Source organism: Rhinatrema bivittatum, chromosome 18 (assembly GCF_901001135.1).
Source record: "Rhinatrema bivittatum chromosome 18, aRhiBiv1.1, whole genome shotgun sequence".
Lineage (NCBI taxonomy): Eukaryota > Metazoa > Chordata > Amphibia > Gymnophiona > Rhinatrematidae > Rhinatrema > Rhinatrema bivittatum.
This window is the reverse complement of record NC_042632.1, coordinates 8,207,532-8,232,599: the sequence shown is the minus strand read 5'-3', so window position 1 is coordinate 8,232,599 and position 25,068 is coordinate 8,207,532. Positions and strand designations below refer to the sequence as shown.

At 44.9% G+C, this 25,068-nt stretch overlaps 1 protein-coding gene across 2 annotated transcripts in view; it reads left to right on the top strand.

Moving 5' to 3' along the window:
• The window catches only part of LCP2 (lymphocyte cytosolic protein 2), a 326,171-nt gene that overhangs the window by 285,662 nt on the left and 15,441 nt on the right, over window positions 1–25,068 (top strand). For both annotated transcript variants that reach the window (XM_029583581.1, XM_029583580.1), the window contains exons 17-18: window positions 1,059–1,099; window positions 9,453–9,556. In XM_029583581.1, the coding sequence (XP_029439441.1) occupies window positions 1,059–1,099; window positions 9,453–9,556 (145 nt within the window). The remainder of the gene's footprint in view (window positions 1–1,058; window positions 1,100–9,452; window positions 9,557–25,068) is intronic.

Here is a 25,068-nt window from a genome sequence, read left to right as displayed (position 1 = left end):
ACTAGCTGCTATCAAGCTAGGTCGAGAGTACATGTACAAATCTCATCTTTGTGTATCTTTCTTCATTCCAAATCACATAAAATTTTCACTGTTGTCTACTGTGCTGTTTGTACCTCTGTGTTTGTAAAACTATTCCCCAAAACCTAGCCCACCACCAAACCTTCACCACGCGTTTCTAGTTGCACCTCTTACAGTGGTATAAATAGTTTACTTATGACAGCCTTATGAAGAGACTCTCTCTCCCTCTCACCCTCCCTCTCTCTCTAACAAATTTTATAGCAAAATGATAAATCTAGGCCTAAGTTAGATACCTAGTCCTGAAAATCAATGCTAAGTTCCTAATTCTGTTTACCTGCCCTAACTGTAACCCTGTAGCCACCTACTTTATAGGATCATAAATTTAGAAGCCTAATGAAATTAGGGTCTTAATTTTAGGATTCTTAGCCCTAGTAAATTTTTCAGAAGGTCCTCACTCCACCTCCCACACCCCACCCTACCCTGTATCTTCCAATGGATCCCGCGTCACGGCCGGGAGCGAGGATGCACCTAGCCTGGTCGGCACCATTTTCCAAAATGGCACTGACCTGACCTTGCCCCAGATATGTGACTGGAGTAAAGTCTCGGGATCAGAGCTCGGACACATGGGTCAGAACTGACCCCCATTCAACCTCCCCATTTGTCGCGACTTTTATTTTTTGGGCCAGCAGCCCTTTAAGACAATTGTGGTCCCATGAGGTTGGGGCCACCATCACACTGCGTTCTTTTGTGTAGTGTTGACACAAAAGTATGCACCATACAGCCACAATGCTTTTTGGGAGAAGGGGTCCCACTATCTTGGTGACATCCCCCCCATGATAGTGTAACCCCTCTTGTGACAAAGCATTGCGGCTTAGTGCATCCAGGGTAAGCTTGCAATTCCACTTGCAACTTGCAGTCTGCAGATCAGTGATCATACAGTGGAATTACTGGTCTTGATTGTTTTACATGGAGTTAATAGATTGAATGCTGGAAATACAGTTTCAGAATTAATTTTGCATTTTGTTTACATTTTTTAACAGTATGCATTCTAGTGGATCACTCCCACCTCGCTTCCACTCAAGTAAGAATTCTACACTACTATAATATTAAACATGTTTACTCATTGCCAACCTTGGCCGTATTATGATTCTATGTAAATCTTGAATTGTCGTCTCAACTTAATGGGGTGCATTGTAGAGAAATCTTCTACGAAGCTGCAGCAAGCAACTCTATGTCTTGTACAAAGAGCTGTGAGTCGTCAGTCATGAGACCTGTAGAGGAGCAGGAGCAGAATACCTATAGCCTTGAGACCTATATAGGGAAGCAGGAGTGTGCAATTCCTCAGGAGCAAATGTATCACGTAATGATACAAACACAATATCAAACAGTGTGAGTACAAAATTAATCACATTTAAATACTAACAAATATATTTTTGTGTATAATTAAGGCATCAAACCTGGAGCTTCACCATAAAGTTTGTAAGTGAAAGACTCTACCCCATGTTATCATATGACAGTCTTTTTTGTTTTCTTGTTAGTGAACAGTTTCAAAAAACACCACTTAAAAATAATGTGCAAACAAGGTTTACAAATCATACCCACAATGTCAGACAAGTCAAAAAAACAAAATTACTATCTTGTATCTAAGAAGATGTCTCCAGGCACACAAAGTGCTTTCAGTGAATCAAAATACTGTTCAATGCATTGAAGACTTCACACCGCAAGCCCCATGGATCCCACTGAGATTTCACATTCATATTTTGACATTAATCTTCATCAAGAAACCTGCACAAAAGACTGACAAAAGCAGCAATGAATGAAAAGTTCTTTTTAAAGAGTTGTTCAAACATGGCGACAAAAATCACATTATCACCCAAGCCCAATCATAGGATGATTCAACAAGGCATAAAAAATGTGTCTGCAAACGACCATGCTGATACATGATAAATTAAATATTGACCAATTAATTTCTTGATTGAGACCATGTGGACCTAACAGTCTTTAGAGAATTTATCTATTTCTGCTCCAGACGGAATAGTTGTAAGTCCAGATCATACCTGCGAATGGAAGGTTTCAAGGTGTCAAGAATACCCCATCTCAATGATTCACACGTATGTTTCAGATCTATATAATGTTGAACAATAGGGGCTGTCAAACGATTATTCTTAACACAACTACAGATGTTCAGTAAATCTAGTCTGGAAAAAGTGAACGATCTTGCTAATACACAATAAGGCACAAGGACACAAAATGAAATATATCACTGCTATAGAAGTGCAACTGAATATATAATGTAACAAAATGGCCCTATTTAGAAACAGTAACATGCACCAGTAATTGCTTGATAACGTCAAACATCCATGATTAAATCTCATGAACCCTTCGTGCATTTGGACCATAGCATGCGAAGTACAAATCGCATCTTCAGTGACATATGAACGCACCAGTAAATCTCTCAGGTTACGTGCGCTTAAATGCAAACATCAGAGGAATTCTAAACATAGCATGTACTGAGAGGACTGGTCAACATTGTAAAATGATATGGCATTGGTCTGAGCAGAAAATGATATAACACACTAAAGCTTTTCTAAAGGTTCCTTTATTTTTGGTAGTAACAATAAAATAGGATTTGCAAAAAGACTCCATATAAAGCCCTCTTCACACAGGCCACTGGATGCCCTCTGTCCAAAAAATTGGCAGCCATCAATTGAGCCTGATGCTTATAAACTCTGGTGGTAGAGCATAGTCTCTGAAGCCAAAAAAATTGATTCATGGGTAAATTTGTTTTCAAATGACTGAAAATGTAATAGCAAATTACGGTAGGTGATTTTTTTTTTTTTACTTTCTCCTTATTAATTTTCAAAGTTTACTTTTTCAAGTAACGATGCAAAAAAAGTGAATACAGAAAAATCAAAGAAAATAGAAAAAAATGTATAATCTTCACTTTAGACCTCATAAAAGGGGAAGATTTAAGCAGGAAACAACTAGAGGAAATTTTCTACCGCAAGATAATATTTAAGAGAATCCTTTTTTATCTATAGGGAACTAGTACTCAAAATAGACTGAGGAAAATTTCTATTTTGGAGAAAGCCTTCCAATTGCTCTGGTTCAAAGAAGACAAATCTAACACCAGCGAACTTAATCAAAGACCTACAAGGAAATTTTAAAACAAAAGTTGTTACACGTCCGAGCCATGCTAGGCCCACTCATACCAGGAATCCAGCTGCCAGCTCCGGTTCACCTTCACTTGCGGCGGTGGGCAGTCGCCTCCATCCCCAAGCGCCTGCAGCTACCACTGCCACTTCTGACTCCTGTGCGGTTCCTCCTTGCGCCCAGCAGGCCTCCCCACACAGGCCACGGAGTGCCGCCGCCGCCCTGCTTCCTCCGGGCTCTGGCTTAGGTGCGCACGCAACTTGCGCTCTCTTAAAGGGGCCGCAGAGGGAAAGTAGCTCGTGGCCCCAGATGATGACATCACTGGGCCTCTGTATAAAAGGCAGGGCCTAGCCACTTGTTCCCTGCCTTGGCAACAGGTCTCCATGATTGCTCGTGTACTTGTTGCTCATTCCTGGTTCCTGTTTCTGTCGTTGTTCCTGGTTCCTATTCCTGCTTGTTCTCTCGTCTGCTCCTCATATGCTTGGACTGATTTTCTGGTATTGACCCCTGCTTCGTCTGGCTACGCTTGGACTGATTCTCTGGTATTGACCCCTGCTTCGTCTGGCTACGCTTGGACTGATTCTCTGGTATTGACCCCTGCTTTGTCTGGACTATGCTTGGACTGATTCTCTGGTATTGACCCCTGCTTCATTTGATGTGATCTCCTGGCTCTGACCTCAGCTCTGCTTCCGGTACTGTGCCTTCCTGCCGCCTGCCCTGATTACAGCTTGCCTTGGATGCTCCTTGTTTCCTACTGACCTGGACCTGGCCTCTCAGACTTTGACCTATCTTTACCTGGATGCCCCCTGCTCTCCTTGTACTGTTGGCGTCTGGGTCTTTGGAACCCTGCCTAATCCGGACCATCCTCAGCCCTCCAATACCTCTGTTGGTATACCCTTGTCTACATCCGCTAGGAGTCGTCACACGGAGGCCCACCTAAGTCCATCCAGTCCTGGCACCTGAGGACTCAACCTAAAGGGAACGTGAGTTGGTATTGGCCTTCATCTCCTAGCCTACTCCCCCACACGACGGTAGGGACCCATAGGGCTTGCCCTGCGGGTAGCGTCAACCCCACCTCGGGCAAAGGGTCCACCATCAGCGCAACGTTGCCCCAAGATCAATCGCTCTTTGTCTCTTATCCATACAAAGCTTACACCTCTTCGGAGTAGGTTTAGATACATCTGGAAATATCGATATGTTCTGGCTTAAAAATAAAAAAATTCTGTCGAAAAATTAAGAGTCCAAATCTTATCCGGTTGTAGTGCATATGTTACCACCAAAGTGGTTCTAGTTGAAATTTCTTCTTGAGACCTTTGTTAAAATTCTGTAAGATTTAATGTATCAGAAGGTCTATCAACCTGCCCTGAAACACTTGGTTCAGGGCCAGACTCTTCTTGAGATGATAAATAAAACACTTTAGTTATTGGAGGAATTGATTCAGGAGCAACCTTAAGGCATTCCAAATAGTACTTTTTTATCATATCCAGAGGAGAAACGTAAGAGGACTTTGGAAAATTCAAAAATCATAAATTTAATCTCCTTGCATAATTTTCCATATTTTCTAATCTTTTATATAAGTTACTAGTATCTCTGCAGAGACAGATCATTATCTAATAATTTTTTACACTGAGATTCACATACTGTCATTCTATCTCCATGTTTCTTAAGCAAAAGAGAGTGAGAGACAACTTGGCATTGTAATTTAACCAATGAAGATAAAGACTTTTCAAACTTATCGGTTAGAGAGCTCTCTAATTTTGTTATCACAGTCCAGTCTCCAACGTAATCAAATATGGTTTCAAAGGGGTAGAATGAGTAGCCTGGATGTCATAACCCTGGAAGAAGCTCAACTCCAAGGGATAAATCACTCCAGGACTACCTCTTAATGTAGAAGACTTCACATCACGAGGGGTAGAGGCTAGAACATCACCAGATGCAAGTTCCCCACCCTCAGCTTTTACATGATAATCAACCCCAACTTTGGAGTCATGGTTTTTGGGCTAACAGACACAAAGGATTCATTAAAAGCAGAGGGTAGAGAACCATCAAGTTCGGTAAGCCCAGTAGCAGTACCTTGAATCAGTAGAAATTGAAAAACATCAAACGTTGACTGGGGCATGATTGGTTAGGCAATAGTGCCAGATAGGAATGCTCTTACTGCACCTTTCCATTTCTTACCCATGCAATGACAGAAATTTGAAGAGGAATCAGCTGAAAAACCTTCTCCAGGGATGTGCCCCTTTGACATGTGGCTTCGGCTGCACACCGTAGAGCACAGATCTTTATGGGAGCACTGGGATGCCTACAAATGAGGTCAGCAGGCTCATCCTTTCACTTTTCCCACATGAACAGAAGCTTTCCCAGGATGAAGAAACCACTAGCGGCAGTTAAATTAGAGAACCTCTTGGTGTAGCTCAAAGAGGCTAATTTACAATCCACCATTCTAATAAGTGATTATAAGCATCAGGTTCAACTGATGACTGCCAATTTTTTGGACAGAGGGTACCCAGCGGCCTGTGTGAAGAGGGCTTATAAACAGGGTCTTTTTGCAAATTGGGATTTATTGTTACTACCAACAATAAAGGAACCTTTGGAAAAGCTTTTGTGTGTTATCCCATTTTCTACTCAAGCAAATGCCATCCAGTGTATAATTTTACAATGTTGGCTGGTCCTCTTAGTAAATGTGCGTATAACCTGAGAGATCGACTAGTGCATTCATATGTCACCAAAGATGCGATTTGTACTTCATAACATTTAATCGTGGATGTATGACATGTTGACAAGCGATTATGGGTGCGACGTTACTGAATCCAAATAGGAGGGCCATTTTGTTAAATTATACATTCAGTTGCACTTCTACGGCAGTGATATATTTCATTTTGTATCCTTGTGCCTTATTATATATTGGCAAGATCGTTTGATCTTTCCAGAGTAGAATTATTGAACATCATAGTTGTGCTAAGAATAATCATTTGACAACTCCTTATGTTCAACATTTTATAGATTTGAAATCTACATGTGAATCACTGAGAAGGGGTATTCTTGACACCTTGAAGCCTTCCATTCGCAGGGGCAATCTGGACTTACAACCACTCCACTGGAGCAGAAATTGATAAATTCTCTAAAGACTAAGTCCACATGGTTTCAATAAAGAAAGTAATCAATTAAAATTGAATTAATCATGTATCAGCATGGTTGTTTGCAGTGATGTTTTTTATGCCTTGTTGAAGCACTCTGTAATTGGGCTTGGGTAATCATGTGATTTTTGTCGCCATGTTTGAACAACTCTTTAAAAAGAACTCTTCATTCATTGCTGCTTTTATTATTCTGTGCAGGTCTCCTGATGATGATTAATGTCAAAATATCAATGTCAAATCACTGTGGGATTCATGGGACTTGCGAAGTGATGTCTTCGACACATTGAAAAGTATTTCAATGCACTGAAGGCACTTTGTGCCTGTAGATGTCTTCTTAGATACAAGAGAAGTTAATTTTGGGGGGTTTTTTCTTGACTGATATTGTGGGCATCATTTGTAAACCCCGTTTGCACATTATTTTTTTAAACTGTTCACTAATTAACAAGAAAACAAAAAAGACTGGCATACAGTAAAAACATAAGAACATGCCATACTGGGTCAGACCAAGGGTCCATCAAGCCCAGCATCCTGTTTCCAACAGTGGCCAATCCAGGCCATAAGAACCTGGCAAGTACCCAAAAACTAAGTCTATTCCATGTTACTGTTGCTAGTAATAGCAGTGGCTATTTTCTAAGTCAACTCAATCAATAGCAGGTAATGGACTTCTCCTCCAAGAACTTATCCAATTCTTTTTTAAACACAGCTATACTAACTGCACTAACCACATCCTCTGGCAACAAATTCCAGAGTTTAATTGTGTGTTGAGTGAAAAAGAACTTTCTCTGATTAGTTTTAAATGTGCCACACGCTAACGTCATGGAGTGCCCCCTAGTCTTTCTATTTTCCGAAAGAGCAAATAACCGATTCACATCTACCCGATCTAGACTTCTCATGATTTTAAACACCTCTATCATATCCCCCTCAGCCGTCTCTTCTCTAAGCTGAAAAATCCTAACCTCTTTAGTCTTTCTTCATAGGGTAGCTGTTCCATTCCCCTTATCATTTTGGTAGCCCTTCTCTGTACCTTCTCCATCGCAATTATATCTTTTTTGAGATACGGCGACCAGAATTGTACACAGTATTCAAGGTGCGGTCTCACCATGGAGCGATACAGAGGCATTATGACATTTTCCGTTTTATTCACCATTCCCTTTCTAATAATTCCCAACATTCTGTTTGTTTTTTGACTGCCGCAGCACACTGAACTGACGCCTAGATCTCTTTCTTGGGTTGTAGCACCTAATATGGAACCTAACTGTGTAACTATAGCATGGGTTATTTTTCCCTATATGCATCACCTTGCACTTATCCACATTAAATTTCATCTGCCATTTTGATGCCCAATTTTCCAGTCTCACAAGGTCTTCCTGCAATTTATCACAATCTGCTTGTGATCTAACTACTCTGAACAATTTTGTATCATCTGCAAATTTGATTATCTCACTCATCGTATTTCTTTCCAGATCATTTATAAATATATTGAAAAGTAAGGGTCCCAATACAGATCCCTGAGTCACTCCACTGCCCACTCCCTTCCACTGATAAAATGTCCATTTAATCCTACTCTGTTTCCTGTCTTTTAACCAGTTTGTAATCCACGAAAGGACATCGCCACCTATCCCATGACTTTTTACTTTTCCTAGAAGCCTCTCATGAGGAACTTTGTCAAACGCCTTCTGAAAATCCAAGTACACTACATCTACCGGTTCACCTTTATCTACATGTTTATTAACTCCTTCAAAAAAGTGAAGCAGTTTTGTGAGGCAAGATTTGCCATGGGTAAAGCCATGCTGACTTTGTTCCATTAAACCATGTCTTTCTATATGTTCTGTGATTTTGATGTTTAGAACACTTAAAAACTTAAAAACTTTCTGGTGAAGCTCCAGGTTTGCTGCTTTAATTATATACAAAAATATTTTTATTGGTGTTTAAATGTGATTAATTTTGTACTCATGCTTTTTGATTTTTTGTGTGTGGGAAGCAGGAGTGGACAGCTTGCATTCCCAAGACTTGTGAGGAGAGCAGGAATATAGAGCCTGCAGTCCCAAAATCCCTGGGGGAGGCAGGAATGGGCAGCCAGCAATCCTGAGACATGGCATGGAGCAGCAGGAAAGGAGAGCCACAAACCCTGAGACCTGTGGTAGAGGGCAGCAGGTATGGAGATCCAGCAACTGTGACCTGTTGTGGGGGGAGGCAGGAATGAAGTACCACTAATCTCAAGGCCTAGAGGGGGAGGCAGGAGTAGAGTACTGGCAATCCCAAGACCTATGGAGGGAGGCAGGCATAGAGAGCCAGTAACCCAGAGACCTCTCAGGGGAAGGCAGGAGTGGAGTACCATCAACCTTGAGATCTGTTCGGGGAGAGGCAGGAATGGAGATCCAACAGCATGAAATCTTTTGGAAGGAACAGGAAGTGGAGAAGAAAGCCAGTGCTATCAGTCCCTCTCAGGGACCAAAACGTTAGCAGCCCTGAGACCTCACAGAGAGAAAAACTTTCAAAGGGATTTAGCCGAGTAACTAAGTAATTATCTGGCTAGATTCCCCTGGGTGAAAACCATCCTCTTACAGTGACTAAAAGGGGCTCTCACAACATGAGCCAGATTAAAAAGAAATGCTCTTAATGATGTGCATAGATCAGGGGAATACACAATGAACATGCAATTGTATTTAATTTATATGATTTATATTCCACTTTTCAGTACTTCAAAGCAGATTACGTTCATGTACTGTAGGTATTTCCCAATCCACAGAGGGCTTACAATCTAAGGGCCTCATATTCTAATCATTTTTCTTTTAGATATTTTTCCATTGTCTTAAATTTATACCTGAGGCAATGAAGGGTAAAGTGACTTACCCAAGGACACAAGAACTGGCAGTGGGATTTGAACCCTGATTTCCCTGGTTCGATTCCACCCCCCTGCAAAGTACACCAGAACATTTTGTAGGCAATTATGAAAAGGAAACTATTTGGATAGTTTCCCTTAAAAAATTAGCTACAAAATCTACAGATACAAAATAGATTACTGAAAATTACCCTCACTATACATTGCTCTCACTGACATTTATGTGGTATACCTTTTGCATAACAACTTCTGTTAGATCTTTGCAATTAATGTTTTCTTCACTATGTTTTGCACTGCTGCAGGTAACATCAGTAGATCATTTTCTGAAGGGCCAGCTAATTTCAGACCTCCTATACCTGCTCCAAGCATACATATGATGTCCTCAACACCAGTGGACAAAGATGAGGTATTGAACATTTTTCCAAAACAAATTTGAGCCTCCCTAGTGATTGAGTAAAGGAAATATGATGAGGCTATAAAATGGAATACTTCATACGGTTCTGGAGAGTGTACCTTCAAAATAATGTATTTTATTAACATTTTATTTAAAAGTTCTTTATATACCGCCTACTCTGAAACAATCATAACAGTTTACAACATATAAAGTATATATAATATTGTTGTGACATAATTAAACAGAATAAAAACACTTTAGACAGATAAATGCATTGGGTCTAAGTAATGGACTATCCTTAGTTATCAACCCTGCTTGATCCTAGGCAGAACAGTAATATTTTTTTTTCATCTGGAGGGTCCTACATTTATTCCTAAGTGTTGACATTAAAGGCTTGCTCAAAAAGGAGAAATTACTACTTACCTGATAATTTCTTTTCATCTAAGGAAGGCAGGCTAATCCACACCATTGGGTTATGCACCTCTACCAGCAGATGGAAAAGGAATAAAAGCTGATGTCATGGACATATAGCCCTACCGCGAAATCAGGCAACTCGTATTCTCTGAAAAGCCAAACTGTGGACAAACTGATTATACTTGAACATGATAATCAATTAACCACTCATGCTTCCAATGAATAAGGAACCTGAGCTCAGGCAAAATAATGAACATTCATTAAAAAAAAAGTGAAACTATCCAAATAACACTGGCTAATACACTTATCAGTCCTCCAACAAATAGCAAGAACAACACTCTGCATCGTCCCCACCTAAAGGGTGAACCAAAGGAAAAATCGGCAGCTGAGGGCAGTTCATGGATTAGACTGCCTTCCTTAGAGGAAAGGAAATTCTCAGATACATAGTAATTTCTGCTTTCTCTGCACTCAGGCAGGCCAATCCATACCAGGGGATATACCACACCTACTCCTGAACAGGAAAGGGAGGCTGGCTGCAGTCCAGTCAGCACTGCCCGTGCAAAAGCGGCATTCTCCTGAGCCTGAACATCCAAGCAGTGATGCTTGGAAAACGTATGTAAGGATGAGCATGACACTGCTTGGCATATCTTGACAGGAGACAATAATCGAATCTCCAACCACAGTACTGCCTGTGCCCTCGTGGAATGCATTCTAACTTGCTTCGGCAAAGGAATCTTGGCATCCATATAGGTGGCCATGATTGTTATGCTCGTTGTCGCTTACTTACATCCTGCACCATTCTCCTGCCTTCCCCGGGTCTGCTCGTGATGCAGGCTAGTCTCCACCGCCGCGTTCTCCATGGCTTGTCGTGGCGGCCGAGATGCCACCGCCACCCACGTCGACTTCAGGCCTTCCTAGGCGTGCCCGCACTACCGGGCCCTCCTTTGAAGCCTCTTTGGCGGGCACCTCGGGGGCATCCCTGATTGATGATGTTATTGGATCATGGTACTTAAGCTCCACCTTCGCCCCCAGCTAGCCGACTTGGCAACAAGTTCCGTACGTCTCTACAAGCTCCTGTCTCTGTGTTCCTGTGGCAACGCTATCAGGCTCCTTGGACCTGGACTCTGTCTGGTACCCACTCCTCGGGGGCCAGTGTTCGCACTCTATTGGGACTCGGTCTCCTGGCTTTCCCCGCTTCTCGGGCTAGCCCTGCGCCTCCTGAAGTCCTACCCTGCAAGGCTCCCCTCGGGGCGACCCCTAGAACGCCTTTGCTACTCAGGAATTCTACCTTAGTGCTTACCCGCTTCTTGGGGTTGAGCCTACCTGCTGTACAAGAGACTTTCCGTGCTTCCCCACTCCTCGAGATTGCGCTTACACACTATACAGAGACTGCCAGTGCTTCCCTGCTCCTCGAGGCAGTGCTTCCATGCTATACAGAGACTGTCTGTGCTTCCTGCTCCTCGGGGTTGAGCATATGTCATCACTGGCGACCTGACTCGGGCTTCCCCGCTCTGGGGGTTGGCCTATGTCATTGCATCAGCACCTCTCTCACTGCGCAGCTCTGCCCCTCAGTGTTGCCTCTCCAGAATACCTCCTGCACGGCCAGTCTCGCGCCTCCTGCTCTGCGGCCTGCCCAGCACTAGCCCCCTTGGGGTCTCTGCTCAGGTATTATCTCCAACCTGTCTACCCACTGTGGGAATCCCTCCTGGCTCCTCGGGACTTCTCCACAGCCTCTGACCTCACCTCCCGACGGTGTGGACCTGTGGGGCTCCTCCCCACAGGTGGTAACAACTCACATCTTGGGCCAAGGGTCCACATACCCACAATCCATAACAGATTGCTAAGTCCACGGACCCGGCAGAGGTCTCGGCCCTGCAGGCCATTCCTGGCCTGGCACAAAGGATCAGCGAACAGCAAAAATTCTTGAGAGTCTCTGGCGACAGCCATAGACAACCTGAGCTCTCGTCTAGACACTTCCGTGACTGCCACTACAATGTCTATCAAGCTCAATGTCTCCACCTCTATGGTGGCTCCTCCGCGGTCCATGCCCTTGCCGCACCCCCATGCTTTCAGGGAACCCTTTCATGTGCAGGGGTTTCTTGAACCATTGCAATATGCACTTCTGCTTGCAACCAGCTTATTTCCAAGACGTGATCACTAAGACCAAATACATTCTGGCCCTTTTGGATGGCAAGGCCTTGGCATGGGCATCATCTTTCTGGGAGCAAGCAGACCCAGTCCTTCGGGACCTTCCAGTGTTCTTCGAAGACCCTGGTCGACAAGCCATTTCCGGGTCATCTCTTCTTCATCTCCAACAAGGCTCTCGCCCATTAACAGACAACGTTATCGAATTCCAAACCCTTGCTTCGGAATTACATTGGAACTCTGACTGCCTGCATTACATCTTCCTTGAAGGTTTGAGTCCTCAGATTAAAGACGAGTTGGCGGCTCAGAATTGCCCTACTCCTTGGACTCTTTGATTGACCTCACTGGGCGTATCGACCGTCGGCTACAAGAATGCTCTAGAGTCCAGAGCATCCCGGAAGTAAGCACCAGGCCCATTCCGAGCTCAGCGTGCTTCTTCTCCTAGAGCGAACACTTCGCAGAATCCAGCAGAGGAGGAACCCATGCAGATAGGTAGGAGTAGACTTTCTCCTAAGGAACGAGACAGTACTCCGGCCTCTGCCTGTACTGCGGCCAGCCCGGACATGCCATTGCCTCATGTCCTGTCTTTTCGGGAAACTCCCGGGCCTAGGTTCTGCTGGAGGACTACTCCTAGGCCTGACTTCAAACTGTTCTTTTGGCATGTGTTCCGACTCCACGATCTTCCCAAGCCTATTCTCTTAGACAGTGGGGTTCAATTCACTGCACATGTTTGGAAATCCCTCTGCAAGAAGTTTAATATTTCATTAGATTTCACCTCGGCTTACCACCCTCAAGCCAATTGCCAGACAGAGAGGACCAATAGAACTCTAAAGCAATTTCTGCAAGCCTACGTGAGTCTGCGGCAGGACGACTGGGCTGACCTCCTTCCATGGGCGGAGTTCGCATTAAATTCCCATCTGTCCACCTCCATCGGGTCGTCCCCTTTCCAGGTGGTCTATGGACGCCAACATTTGCTACCATTCCCGCTACCACTGTCCATGGCATCTCCGTCAGCACAAGCAACTGCCCAAGAACTGCATCAATTATGCAAAATACCCAACAACGTCTCAAGCAAGCTGCCCAGAGATCAAAGAAGGTCTTTGATGCCCATCATCGCGCAGCGCCCCAGTTCCAACCTGGGGATAAGGTATGGCTCGGCTCCAAATTTATTCAGCTCAAGCTGCCCTCTGCTCGCTTTGCTTCTAGATATATTGACCCCTTTCCGGTGCTCCGTCGTCTGGGTCCTGTTACCTATCTACTCCAGCTGCCTTCCTCGCTCAAGATTCACAATGCTTTTCACGTTTCTCTGCTGAAGCCTGTGATTCTCTCAGGATTTTCTAAGAAACCACCGGATCCTCTAGCGCTGTCCTCAGAAGCCGGTTACCTATCAAGTCCGTGATATCCTGGACATTAGGAAACATGGAAGAAAATAGGAATACCTCCTCTCATGGGAGGACTTTGGGCCTGAGGAGAACAGCTGGGAACCCATGGCCAATATCCTGGACAAGGATCTCATTTGGCAGTTCCATGCCAAGCATTCTCGCAAACCCAAAGCCCCGGGGAGGGGCCTTAAGAGGGGGGGTACTGTTATGCCCGTTGGTCACAGATGGCTGTGACTGCACTTACTTACATCCTACACCGTTCTCCTGCCTTCCCCAGGTCTGCTCGTGGCACAGGCTAGTTTCCACCGCCACGTTCTCCATGGCTCCTCGTGATGGCCGAGATGCCGCCACCACCCATGTCAACTTTGGGCCTTTCTAGGCATGGGCGCCAATGGCCCTCCTTTGAAGCCTCTTCAGTGGGAACCTCAGGGGCATCCCTGATTGATGATGTCATCGGATCATGGTACTTAAGCTCCACCTTCGCCCCCAGCTAGCCAACTTGGCAACAAGTTCCGTAAGTCTCTACAAGCTCCTAACTCCGTGTTCCTGTGGCTACGCTATCGGACTCCTTGGACCTGAACTCTGTCTAGTATCTGCTCCTCGGGGGCCAGTGTGCGCACTCTATGGGGACTTGATCTCCTGGCCTCCCCTGCTCCTAGGCTGGCCTGCGCCTCCTGAAGTCCTACCCTTAAGGCTCCCCTCTCCTCGGGACAGCCCCTGCAACGCCTTTGCTACTCAGTTCTACCTTAGCGCTTCCCCGCTCCTCAGGGTTGCGCCTACCTGCTGTACAAGAGACTGTCAGCGCTTCCCTGCTCCTCGGGGCCACTGCTTCCGTGCCATACAGAGACTCTCTGTGCTTCCCGCTCTTCGGGGTTGAGCATACATCATCACTGGAGACCTGACTCGGGCTTACCTGCTCTGCAGGTTGGCCTACGTCATTGCATGAGTACCTCCCTTGCTGCGCAGCTCCACCCTCGGGGTTGCCTCTCCGGAATACTTCCTGCACGGCCAGTCTCCCGCCTCCCACTCTGCTGTCTGCCCAGCACCTGCCCCCTCAAGGCCTCAAGCTACTTCAGACACCCAAAATAAATCCGAAACAAAGCTTACTAATCTTGAGATCACTACCGGTATTGAAGTTGAGTCAGTTCTAAAGAAAATGAAACCAGCTTTCCATCCCATAGACATCATGCCCACTAAGACTCTTCTCGCAATACGTACTACAATAGCAAAACCCATTGCAATGATTCTTAATAAATCCATCACCACAGGCATAGTTCCTTCTCTACTCAAACATGCTATCATAACACCTATGATGAAAAAATCAAACCTAGATTCATCTGATCCAGCAAACTTTCACCCAGTATCAAACCTTCCCTTCCTTTCAAAAATAATGGAGAGTCATCAACAAACAACTAACTGATTATTTAGATGATCATCAACTACTCTTCCCATCCCAATATGGGTTCCGAAAGTTCCACAGCACGGAAACGCTTTTGATATCACTTTCAGAGGTGCTACTAAAGCTTTAGATGCAGGAAAATCATATCTCATCGCCCTTCTTGATATATCAGCAGCATTTGACACGGTAAATCACAACACCCTCATTATCCGCCTCTCTGAAATAGGAATTAATGGCTCAGCACTACTATGGTTTCAGTCATTCCTGAGTAACAGAACCTACAGTGTTAAATGCGGACGAAGTGAATCCAAGCCAAGAAATCTCTCTCAAGGAGTCCCCCAAGGATCCTCACTTTCCTCTACATTATTTAATATTTACCTTACACCACTTTGCTGGCTTCTCTCAAAATTGGGTCTTCAACACTTCATCTACCCAGATGATGTTCAGATACTCATACCTATTACCAGCATAATCACATATGCCCTGAACACTTGGAATGCAGCTTTATCAGAAATTAAAACAATTCTTACGGACAATCAATTGGCTATCAACACCAATAAAACTGAGCTGATCATTATTTCACCTCCAAAAAATGCAACACTGAGCAACAATGGTCTTACATAAGACATCTCCACCATGACTCATCAAGTACGCAGCCTTGGCATCATCATTGACAGCAATCTCACGTTTAAAAAATTCATCGCTGAAACGGTTAAAAATGGATTCTTTAAGCTACACACACTAAAACGTATTAAACCTCTATTATACCAATATGACTTCCGTACAGTCTTACAAGCAACTATTTTATCAAAGATTGATTACTGCAATGCACTGCTACTAGGTCTATCTAAAAATACAATTCAACCTTTGCAAATGTTACAAAATGCAGCTGCCCGCATCATCACCGACACAAGCCGCCATGAGCACATCACTCCAGCACTTCAGTCTTTGCACTGGCTACCCGTGGCTTCCAGGATAAGATATAAATCCATGACGCTTATACATAAAGCCATTCACAACAGAGATATGTGCTGGTTCACCGAGCATCTACAATTCAAAACATCAATCCGCCCAACTAGATTCCAACATTTAGCTAAACTGAAGATCCCCGCGCCTAATCTGACCAATCTTTCCTCTACAAAAGAACGTTCATTCATCATTGCTGGATCCACAATATGGAACACCATGCCCTCCGAATTACGCCAGGAACTTTGCCACAAAAAATTTAAACAAAACTTAAAAACATGGTTATTCAAAAAAGCCTACTATTAATGAACTGAGTCCTCTTCTATTCATCCTAGTTTATTTCCACAGACACTCATATTTTGACTTTTATTTTCTTATACAAAGTTCTACATGGTATTATATTATTTCAGTTATTATGTTACATTGTAAAGCGCTATGCTGAATTAATGTTTGAATGTAAACCGAGGTGATGTTACCTACGTGCCCCGGTATATAAAAATCTGTAAAATAAATAAATAAAATACCCGCTGTGGGAATCCCTCCTGGCTCCTCAGGACTTCTCCACAGCCTCACCCAGAGCTCCCTGCTGTTCTTGACCTCGCCTCCCAATGGTGTGGAGCTGTGGGGCTCCTCCCCACAGGTGGTAACAACTCACATCTCAGGCCAAGGATCCACATACCCACAAACCCTAATAATAATGACTTCCTTAACACAACAGGCTACAGATATCTATGTTGCCGGTTCACCCCCACTATGGAGCACAAACAGACTTACGGACAGATTTAATGACCTCCAAATACCGCAACAAATGCCACTTGACATCCAAGATGCACAAAAAATGATACTCACACTCATCTCAATCCCTGTCCATGAGCAGAGAAATAAACTGATTGAAATGAAACTCTGAAACCACTTTCAGCAAATAGGAAGGCACAGTCTGGAGCTGTTCCATCCCCGGAGTCATGTGCAGAAAAGACTCATGGCAAGACAGAGCCTGCAGTTCGGAAACCCGATGTGTGGAACACATTGCCATGAGAAAAACAGTCTTCAAGGTAAGTAGCCACAAGAAAATGCCACACAGCAGCCAAAAGTTAGGACCTGTCAAGAAATTCAGTACCAGATTAAGGTCCCAGAGAGGCACCAGTAGTCGCAAAGCAGAATGAAGATGCTTAACTCCATTAAAGAACGGGAACACATCTGGATGGGAAGACAAAGGCCCACCATTAACTCGCCCCCTATAGCAAGCGAGAGCTGCCACTTGAACCTTCAAGGTGTTAAGGGCCAATCCTTCCTGTTAAAATTCCAAAATTAATGGAATTTCCACTTTGAGAGGCTGAGAACCTCATTCATTGCACCAGGCTCAAACTCTCCAAATTCATCACCATGGCCTAAGAGGCTTGTTTAAGGATAGCTTAAATTCTTCTATCCTGAGCATCCTTTAGAGCTGCCCCTCTTACCTGAATGGTGCTCTGCTTAATACAGAACACACCAGCGCATCCACCTTCGGGAAAGACAATTGCTGTCTTGCTTTAGGATCCAAAGGATACAAACCCACCAAGTTGCGTCCCCCTTTAAAGCACTCTATTCAAAGTAAATCAACTCTTGAATTGCATCCAGGAGGGGATAGAAACATAACGCTTTGCATAGGGCGACCAATAGGGGGTCCTTCTGCACACTCAGAGAGTCATTCCCAGCCACCCCAAGCATCTTCAGAGTTTGAGATAACAGACTCAATAACTCATCTCTAGGAAAGAAATGGAGCAGAATTCTCTGTGGCTCTAAATCCAGGGGAATTTCCCCTTCCTCAAGAGGGGAGAAACCCAAAAATCATTATTAAGGTCATATTGATCCACATCCTCCCAAACATCATCAGAGACCACTGCACTGCAGCATTTACATGCAGTGGGGGACAAGTGGGGACCCCCGAATATGCGACCTTGATTTAGGAGGCATTACCATCTCTGATGGGTGCCCCTGCAGAAAAGTCTGTAGTTCCTGGAAAAATTCCACCCAGGAAAAGGATCATGGGTCCATACCAGGCCCCATAGACCCAAATCTGATATCCTCTAAGAGGTAGATTTTAAAAGCGTTGCTTGTGCAAAAACGGACACATATGCGCGTATGCGGGCTGTGAAGCAACACAAATTTTAAGAATCTGCAAAGTACACGTGTACATACCCATGTGCACATCAAGAATAAGGGGTTGGGAAAGGGGCAGGGCATGGCTAAGACTTACGCACGTAACTCCAAATTTTAAACAAGCTGACCATGGCATGCATCCGTGTGTTATCCGCGTAACTTTACTGCAGGTCCTGATGAGAAGCAGATTTTTAGGCTTTCAGCACAGCGTGAAGGTGTGGAGTCAAGTGGGGGGCTTGCAGGATGAAGAACCAAAGGGCTCTTGAAGACCTCAATATCAACTGGACAAACTGATGGACTGATTGGAAAACAGGTTTTTCCCTCGCACAAGCACTAGCTATTGGAAATGAATTAAGTTAGTTAAATAAAAAGTTACCACCTTACATATATATTTTTTGTTTTTATTTGTTAACCTTTATTTCTGTGCATTCAAGAGGGCTAACTTGGCAGTCAAACTACTCGATCCAAAATATAGAGAGAGCCTGGAAGAGAAATCCTACCACCACATCCCTTGGAGTGTATAGGGCTTTACTTAGCAAATATAGAATTAGTATTGCTAAGACTAAATGGGACTTCTTTGCTAGGAAGATCATGACTATAAATTAAACTGAATATTCTGTTCTCCTATGTATTAGACTTAACTAATCCCAACCAGTCTAATTCCTTGCCCGACATATCAATTGAGAAATGTAATGAGTTTGCACTTTTTTTTTAAAGACAAAATTTCCAATCTGGTAGATAACATCCCAGTGGCGAATAAACAAAAGATTAGCCTTTCTAAGACCCAAAGTCAGATCTGGTCTACTTTCAAATGCGTATCTTCCACTGAAATAGAGACTCTAATTAGAAAAATGAATCCTGCTGCCTATCCAAGCAATGCCATTCTGATCAAATCATTAAAGCTAGTATCCAATATAATAGCTAGACCAGTTGCTAACTTAGTCAATTTATCGTTGGAAGTAGTTTCCCAGATACGTTGAAATGTGCTATTGTTTGTCTGCTCCTAAAGAAGTTAAAGGCTGATACAGCAACCTAAACAATTTTAGGCCTGTGTCTAATTTACCATTCTTAGCTAAATTAATTGAAAAGGTAGTTCACGTACAACTCTCAGAATACCTCGACAATAATAATATTTTATACCCAGCACAATTCAGTTTTAGAAAATTTTGCAGTACTGAGACCCTCCTTTTATCTTTAATCGATACAGTCCTTAGAGGACAACGATACTGTTGATCATAGTATTCTGACTCATAGGTTATCCGAAACTGGTTTAGCTGGGAAGGTCCTAGAGTGGTTTAAATCTTATCTAACCAATAGATCCTCCAAAGTCAAGCTAGGAACTTCAGAATCTTATTCAGTGCCTTTACTGTCTACGGTACCGCAAGGGCCGTCGCTCTCTGTGACGCTCTTCAGCATTTACATGTTGCCGTTATGCAAACTGCTAGAAGTCTAGGACGTATGTACTTTATTTACGCAGATGACGTCCAGATTTTACTCCCTATCACTGGTTCTGTTAAAATTGCACTAAAATTATGGGACATATACTTTTCATAAAATTATGGGACATATACTTTTCATCTATTAAATAATTATTTGTTAACATGAATCTATCCCTTAATCAATGTGATCCCAAGATTGGAAGCCGAGAACATTGATGAAAGTTCTCCTGTAGTTAATGAAGTTAGGGATCTAGGGGTGATATTAGACAGCGAATTAAATCTGAAGGGGTTCAACAAGCTGATTAAAGACGACTTTTATAGGCTTCAAATTTTAAAGAAACAAACCATTTCTATACCCCAATGACTTTAGAACAGTTCTTCAAACTATGATCTTTTCTAAAATAGATTACTGTAACGCCCTCCTGCTGGGCCTTCCATTGGCCAGTGGGCATTATTAGAACTTTCAATTACTCCAGAATGCAGCCGTGAGAATTTTAACAGGCTCCAGGAAGTATGATCATATCAAACCTGTTCTAAAACATCTCCATTGGTTGCCCATTTTTCATCAAATACATTTAAGGCTTTATCTCTAATTCATAAATCATTATTTAATGATAATGTTGAATGGTTTAGTGCTGCTCTTCACTTTCATACACCCCAACGAAATCTGCGCTCTAGTAATAAGGGCCTGTTAATTATCCCTTCTCCTAGACTGGCTCACTTAAATTGTGTCAGAGAGAGAGCACTGTTGCTAACCGGACCCAAATTATGGAACACATTACCATCTGACAAGGCATCATAGCAACTTTCAAACATTCAGGAAGAACCTAAACATCTGGCTCTTCCAGCAGGCCTATGCTGAGCAAAAATGACATATCAAGAATAGATACTGAACCAAATGCCTTAGGCCACAGGAGAAGGGATCCAACTGGCTGGTCCCACATACATGAAAAAGGTTCTGATGGTGTGGGTCACCTGATGCCCATCCCTGTCCACATATGGTTCTACCAGTCCCAATAGGTTTTTCTTTTTTATTAGTATGCCTTCTCATGCCTTGTTTTATGAACTGATAATTTACATTACATTTCATTCCTCTGTTTTATTTACCGCAGTTTTATTAAGTTATGAATATTTTTATGAATCAAGATTTTTTATATTACATGTTTTATTCCATTTCCTTGTTTTATTTTCTGCATTTTTATTAAGTTATGTAATTTATTTTGTACGTGGCATTGGTGATGTTATTCTGTTGCGCTGGGAGTGGACCCTTGGTCTGGTGCAGGATTGGTACGGCCCTCCGGTTGGACCCGGAGAGTGCCTGCCACCAGGAGGCGGAGCACAGGAGGAGACAGAGGCTAGCTGGAGCTTCGCCAATAGCAACCCGGTGTTCCCTCAGGTTGAGCCCTTGGTAACCCAGGCCGCCTAGTCTTAGGTGGGCCTCGCAGGGTCTCCTAGAGAGAAAATTCAAGGGAGTGCCCACCATGAGCAAGGGTGCGCGGTCGATGTCCAGACAGGCAAGACCAGATGTCACAGGAGGCCAGATGAGAGTGCCCGAGTGTATGGCAAGGATCAAGGCTAGAGTATCAGTTCAGAATGGTCAGCCAAAGCAGGGTCGGTAACAGAGGTCAATCCAGGCATAGTCAGGTCAAGCCGAAGGTCACGTTCCACGTGGCAGTCAAGAGTAGTCTGAGTTCCAGGCAGAGGTCAGGTCAGGCAGCGAGCAGTCAGAGAACAGGCAAAGGTCAGGACCAAGAGATCAGTCTGAAGGTTACTACCAGGGATGGAGAGACGAAGGAACAGGAGATGATGAAACAGAGAGACTGGAACAGGAGACACAGGAGCAAAGATACTGGAACGCAGGAAGGCAAACTAGAGACACCGGAGTGTACAACCCGATTGCCAAGGCCCCGAGCTAGAGCCGGGCTGGTATAGTGATGTCAGAATCAGGCACCGCCCGAGGTCTTCCCGCGCTTGGGTCTTTAAATTCAGCTGAGCTCCGCGCACGCTAGGGGGGTGGGGCCGACGCCGAGGAGGACGCCGAGCCCTGGTGCGAGGAGAGCTGCGTTGCCGAGGGCCGTGAGGGAGCCAGAGAAGCCCGTGAAGGACACGGTCAGACAGTGCAGGAACTTGAGGCCGTGTTGGTGGAGGGTTGTGCCAGTTAAGTGGGCCCGATCGCGGAGCCAACGCGGCTGGGAAGCACAATAGTACCCCCCTTCTAGGCCTCCCCCTTACCGTACTGGGCTTCTCAGGATAGAGACGATGGAATTCAGCAAGGAGGTTCTTGTCGTAGATTTGATGGGAGGGCTCCCAGGAGTTCTCCTCCGGTCCCAAGCCCTCCCACGACAGGAGGTATTCCCAATGGCCTCTGTATCAGCGGATGTTCAATACCTCCTTGACTTGGAGTACGTCTTCAGGTTCAGCCTCAAGTTGAGTGGAAGCGGGAGCTCTTTGAGAGGTCCAAGACAATACCAAAGGTTTTAGCAGGGAAACGTGAAAGATGTTGTGGATGCCCATGGATTCAGGGAGTCGTAGTTGATAGGTCACGGCACCAATGCGTCGAATTACTGGAAATGATCCAATAAACCTGGGGGTGAGTCGCTGAGAAGGGAGTCTCAGCCTGATGTGCTTGGTGCTTAGCTAGACCTTCTGGCCAGGCCGGAACAAGGGTGCAGTCGACGATGCTCGTCAGTAGAGCGCTTAGCTCGTTCGGCGGCCTGGCCCAGCCTTTCCTTTATTTGGTTCCATAAATGTCTTATCGACTGGGCCGCAGGTGAAGGTACTGAGAGCGGTACTGGTAGAGGCAGACATGGCTGGCAACCGAATGCCACGGAGAAGGGTGATACATCAATGGCGGAGGCGACATGAGTATTGTGTGATAGCTCAGCCCAGGGTAATAGATTGGACCAGTTGTCCTGTCTGTCATTAAAGTAAGAATGGAAGAAAGTCTTTAAGGACCTATTTGTTCTTTCTGCTTGGCCGTTCACCTGGGGGTGATAAGCCGACGTCAAATTCAGAGTGATTTCAAATTTCTTGCACAATGATGTCCAATACTTGGCGACAAACTGCAGACCTCAGTCCGAGATGATCTCTTTAGGTAGCCCGTGTAGGCGGAAGATGTGTTTGAGGAAGAGCTTAGCCAGTTCAGGAGCTGAGGGGAGGTTCTGTTGTGGGATGAAGTGCCCCAATTTCGAGAATTAGTCAATAATGACCCAGATGACCGGGTGGCCCTTGGATGGAGGTAGATCTGTGATGAAGTCGGTGGAGATACTTGACCAGGGTTCTGTTGGTGCTGGGAGAGGCTGGAGGAGTCCCCATGGATGGCCAGTCAGGGGATTCTGTTGTGCACATATGGGACAAGAGTCCACATAGTTGCGAGAGTCCTTGACCATGTTAGGCCACCAATAGTATCTTTTTAGCATTTCCAGGGTCCGAGCCCGACCAGGATGGCTGGCCAACTTCGAGTCATGAACCCAGCGAAGGATGCGTTCGCAGAGGTGGCATGGGACCACCAACTTCCCCACTGGAACAGGTGTTGGTGACTGCGAGGGTTATGCAAGCTGGGTCGATGATGTGCCTAAGGGTGTCAGACGTGTTCTCAGGTTCAAGAGAGGGGGATAGAGCGTCCGCTCGAGTATTCTTGGCTGCAGGATGGTAATGAAGTTCGAAATGGAAGCGCTCAAAGAAAAATGCCCAGCGGGCCTGTCGGGGATTCAACAACTGAGCTTCCTTCAAGTGCTCAAGATTTTTGTGATCTGTAAAGATCGTGAATTTATGCTGTGTGCCTTCTAACTAGGGGCGCCACTCTTGAAGTGCTAACTTCACTGGTAGACATTCACGGTCCCCGATTGTATCATTTTTCTCTGCAGGTGAAAATTTGTGCGAAAAGAAGGAGCAGGGAACTAAGACTTCTTTGGAGGAATACTAGCTCAGAACTGCCCCTGCCCCAATGGCGGAGGCGTCGACTTCGACGACGAAGGGGCGGTTAGGATCTGGGTGATGGAGGCAAGGTCCAGTGCAGAAGGCCTCTTTTAAGGCATGGAAGGTGGATTGAGCCTTGGGACTCCATTTGTTGTGGTTACTACCCTTCCTAGTCATGGCAGTGGGTGGAGCAGCTAATGTGGAGTAATAAGCGATGAAGTTCCTGTAATAGTTTGTAAATCCAAGAAACCTCTGTAGGGCGCGGAAGCCTACAGGTTGAGACCAATCTCGGATTCCTTGACGCTTTTCAGGGTCCAAGGTAAAACCACGATTGGAAATAATGTACCCCAGAAACGGAAGATGAGTCTGTTTGAAGATACACTTCTCTAGTTTCGCATAGAGACTGTTGTCCCTGAGTCTTTGAAGGACTGTCTGAACATGGGAACGGTGTGATTTCAGATCCTTGGAAAAGATCAGAATATCATGTAGATATACAACGAATGAGTATAGTAGGTCCCGAAAGATCTCATTCAACAAGCAATGAAAGACTGCAGGGGCATTACAGTCCGAAGGGCACCACTACATGCTCGTAGTGGCTGTCTCTGGTATTGAAAGCGGTCTTCCAAATGTCCTCTGGCTGGATCCTTACGAGACTGTATGCTCCTCAGAGGTCTAGCTTGGAGAGGGCTCCTTGGAGATGAACAAAGAGTTTGCTGATGAGTGATAGAGGATGACGATCCTTGCGTGTTACGGCGTTTAGCCCATGGTAGTCACTACAAGGACGTAGACTGCCATCCTTCGTCTTCACGAAGAAGCAGCCGGTTCCAGGAGGACAGAAGAGAGTGTCCGAGTGTATGGCGAGGATCAAGGCCAGAGTATCAGTTCAGAATGGTCAGCCAAAGAAGGGTCGGTAACAGAGGTCAATCCAGGTGTAGTTAGGTCAAGCCGAAGGTCAAGTTCCATGTAGTAGTCAAGCGTAGTCGGAGTTCCAGGCAGAGGTCAGGTCACGCAGCGAGCAGAGTAGTCAGAGAACAGGCAAAGGTCAGTACTATGAGATCAGTTCGAAGTGTACTACCAGGGATGAAGAGACGCTGGAACAGGAGACACAGGAGACGCTGGAACAGGAGGCAAACTAGAGACACCGGAGTGTACGACCCGATTGCCAAGGCCCCGAGCTAGAGGCTGGGCTGGTGTATAAATACCTTGCATGAGTGACATCAGAATCGGGTGCCACCCAAGGTCTTCCTGCGCTTGGGTCTTTAAAAGCTGAGCTGCACGCACGCGCACACTAGGGGGGGAGGGGCCGATGCCGAGGAGGACGCTGAGACCCGGCGCGAGGAGAGCTGCGATGCCGAGGGCCGTGAGGGGGCCGGGTGCACCCATGGAGGACGCGGTTGGACAGTGCAGAAACTTGAGGCCGCGCTGGTGGAGGGTCGCACCAGGTAAGCTGGCCCCGTAGCGGAGCCAACGAGGCCGGGAAGCGCAACATATTCTTTACTATTGCTGTTGTTTTATGAATTTTATTTCCATCTGAACCGGCATGATTTCCCAGGAATATTGGTATACAAAAATAAATAAATAAGTAAATAGATAAATAATTGAGAAACTGAGAATACATCCATGTGGTAATTCAGACAAGAAAAGACTGAGAGGCTCATGAGTCAGCATGTGCATGTGGAAAACTTTTCTGAGCAATTAGCGCTGGGTCCATGTCAACACAAT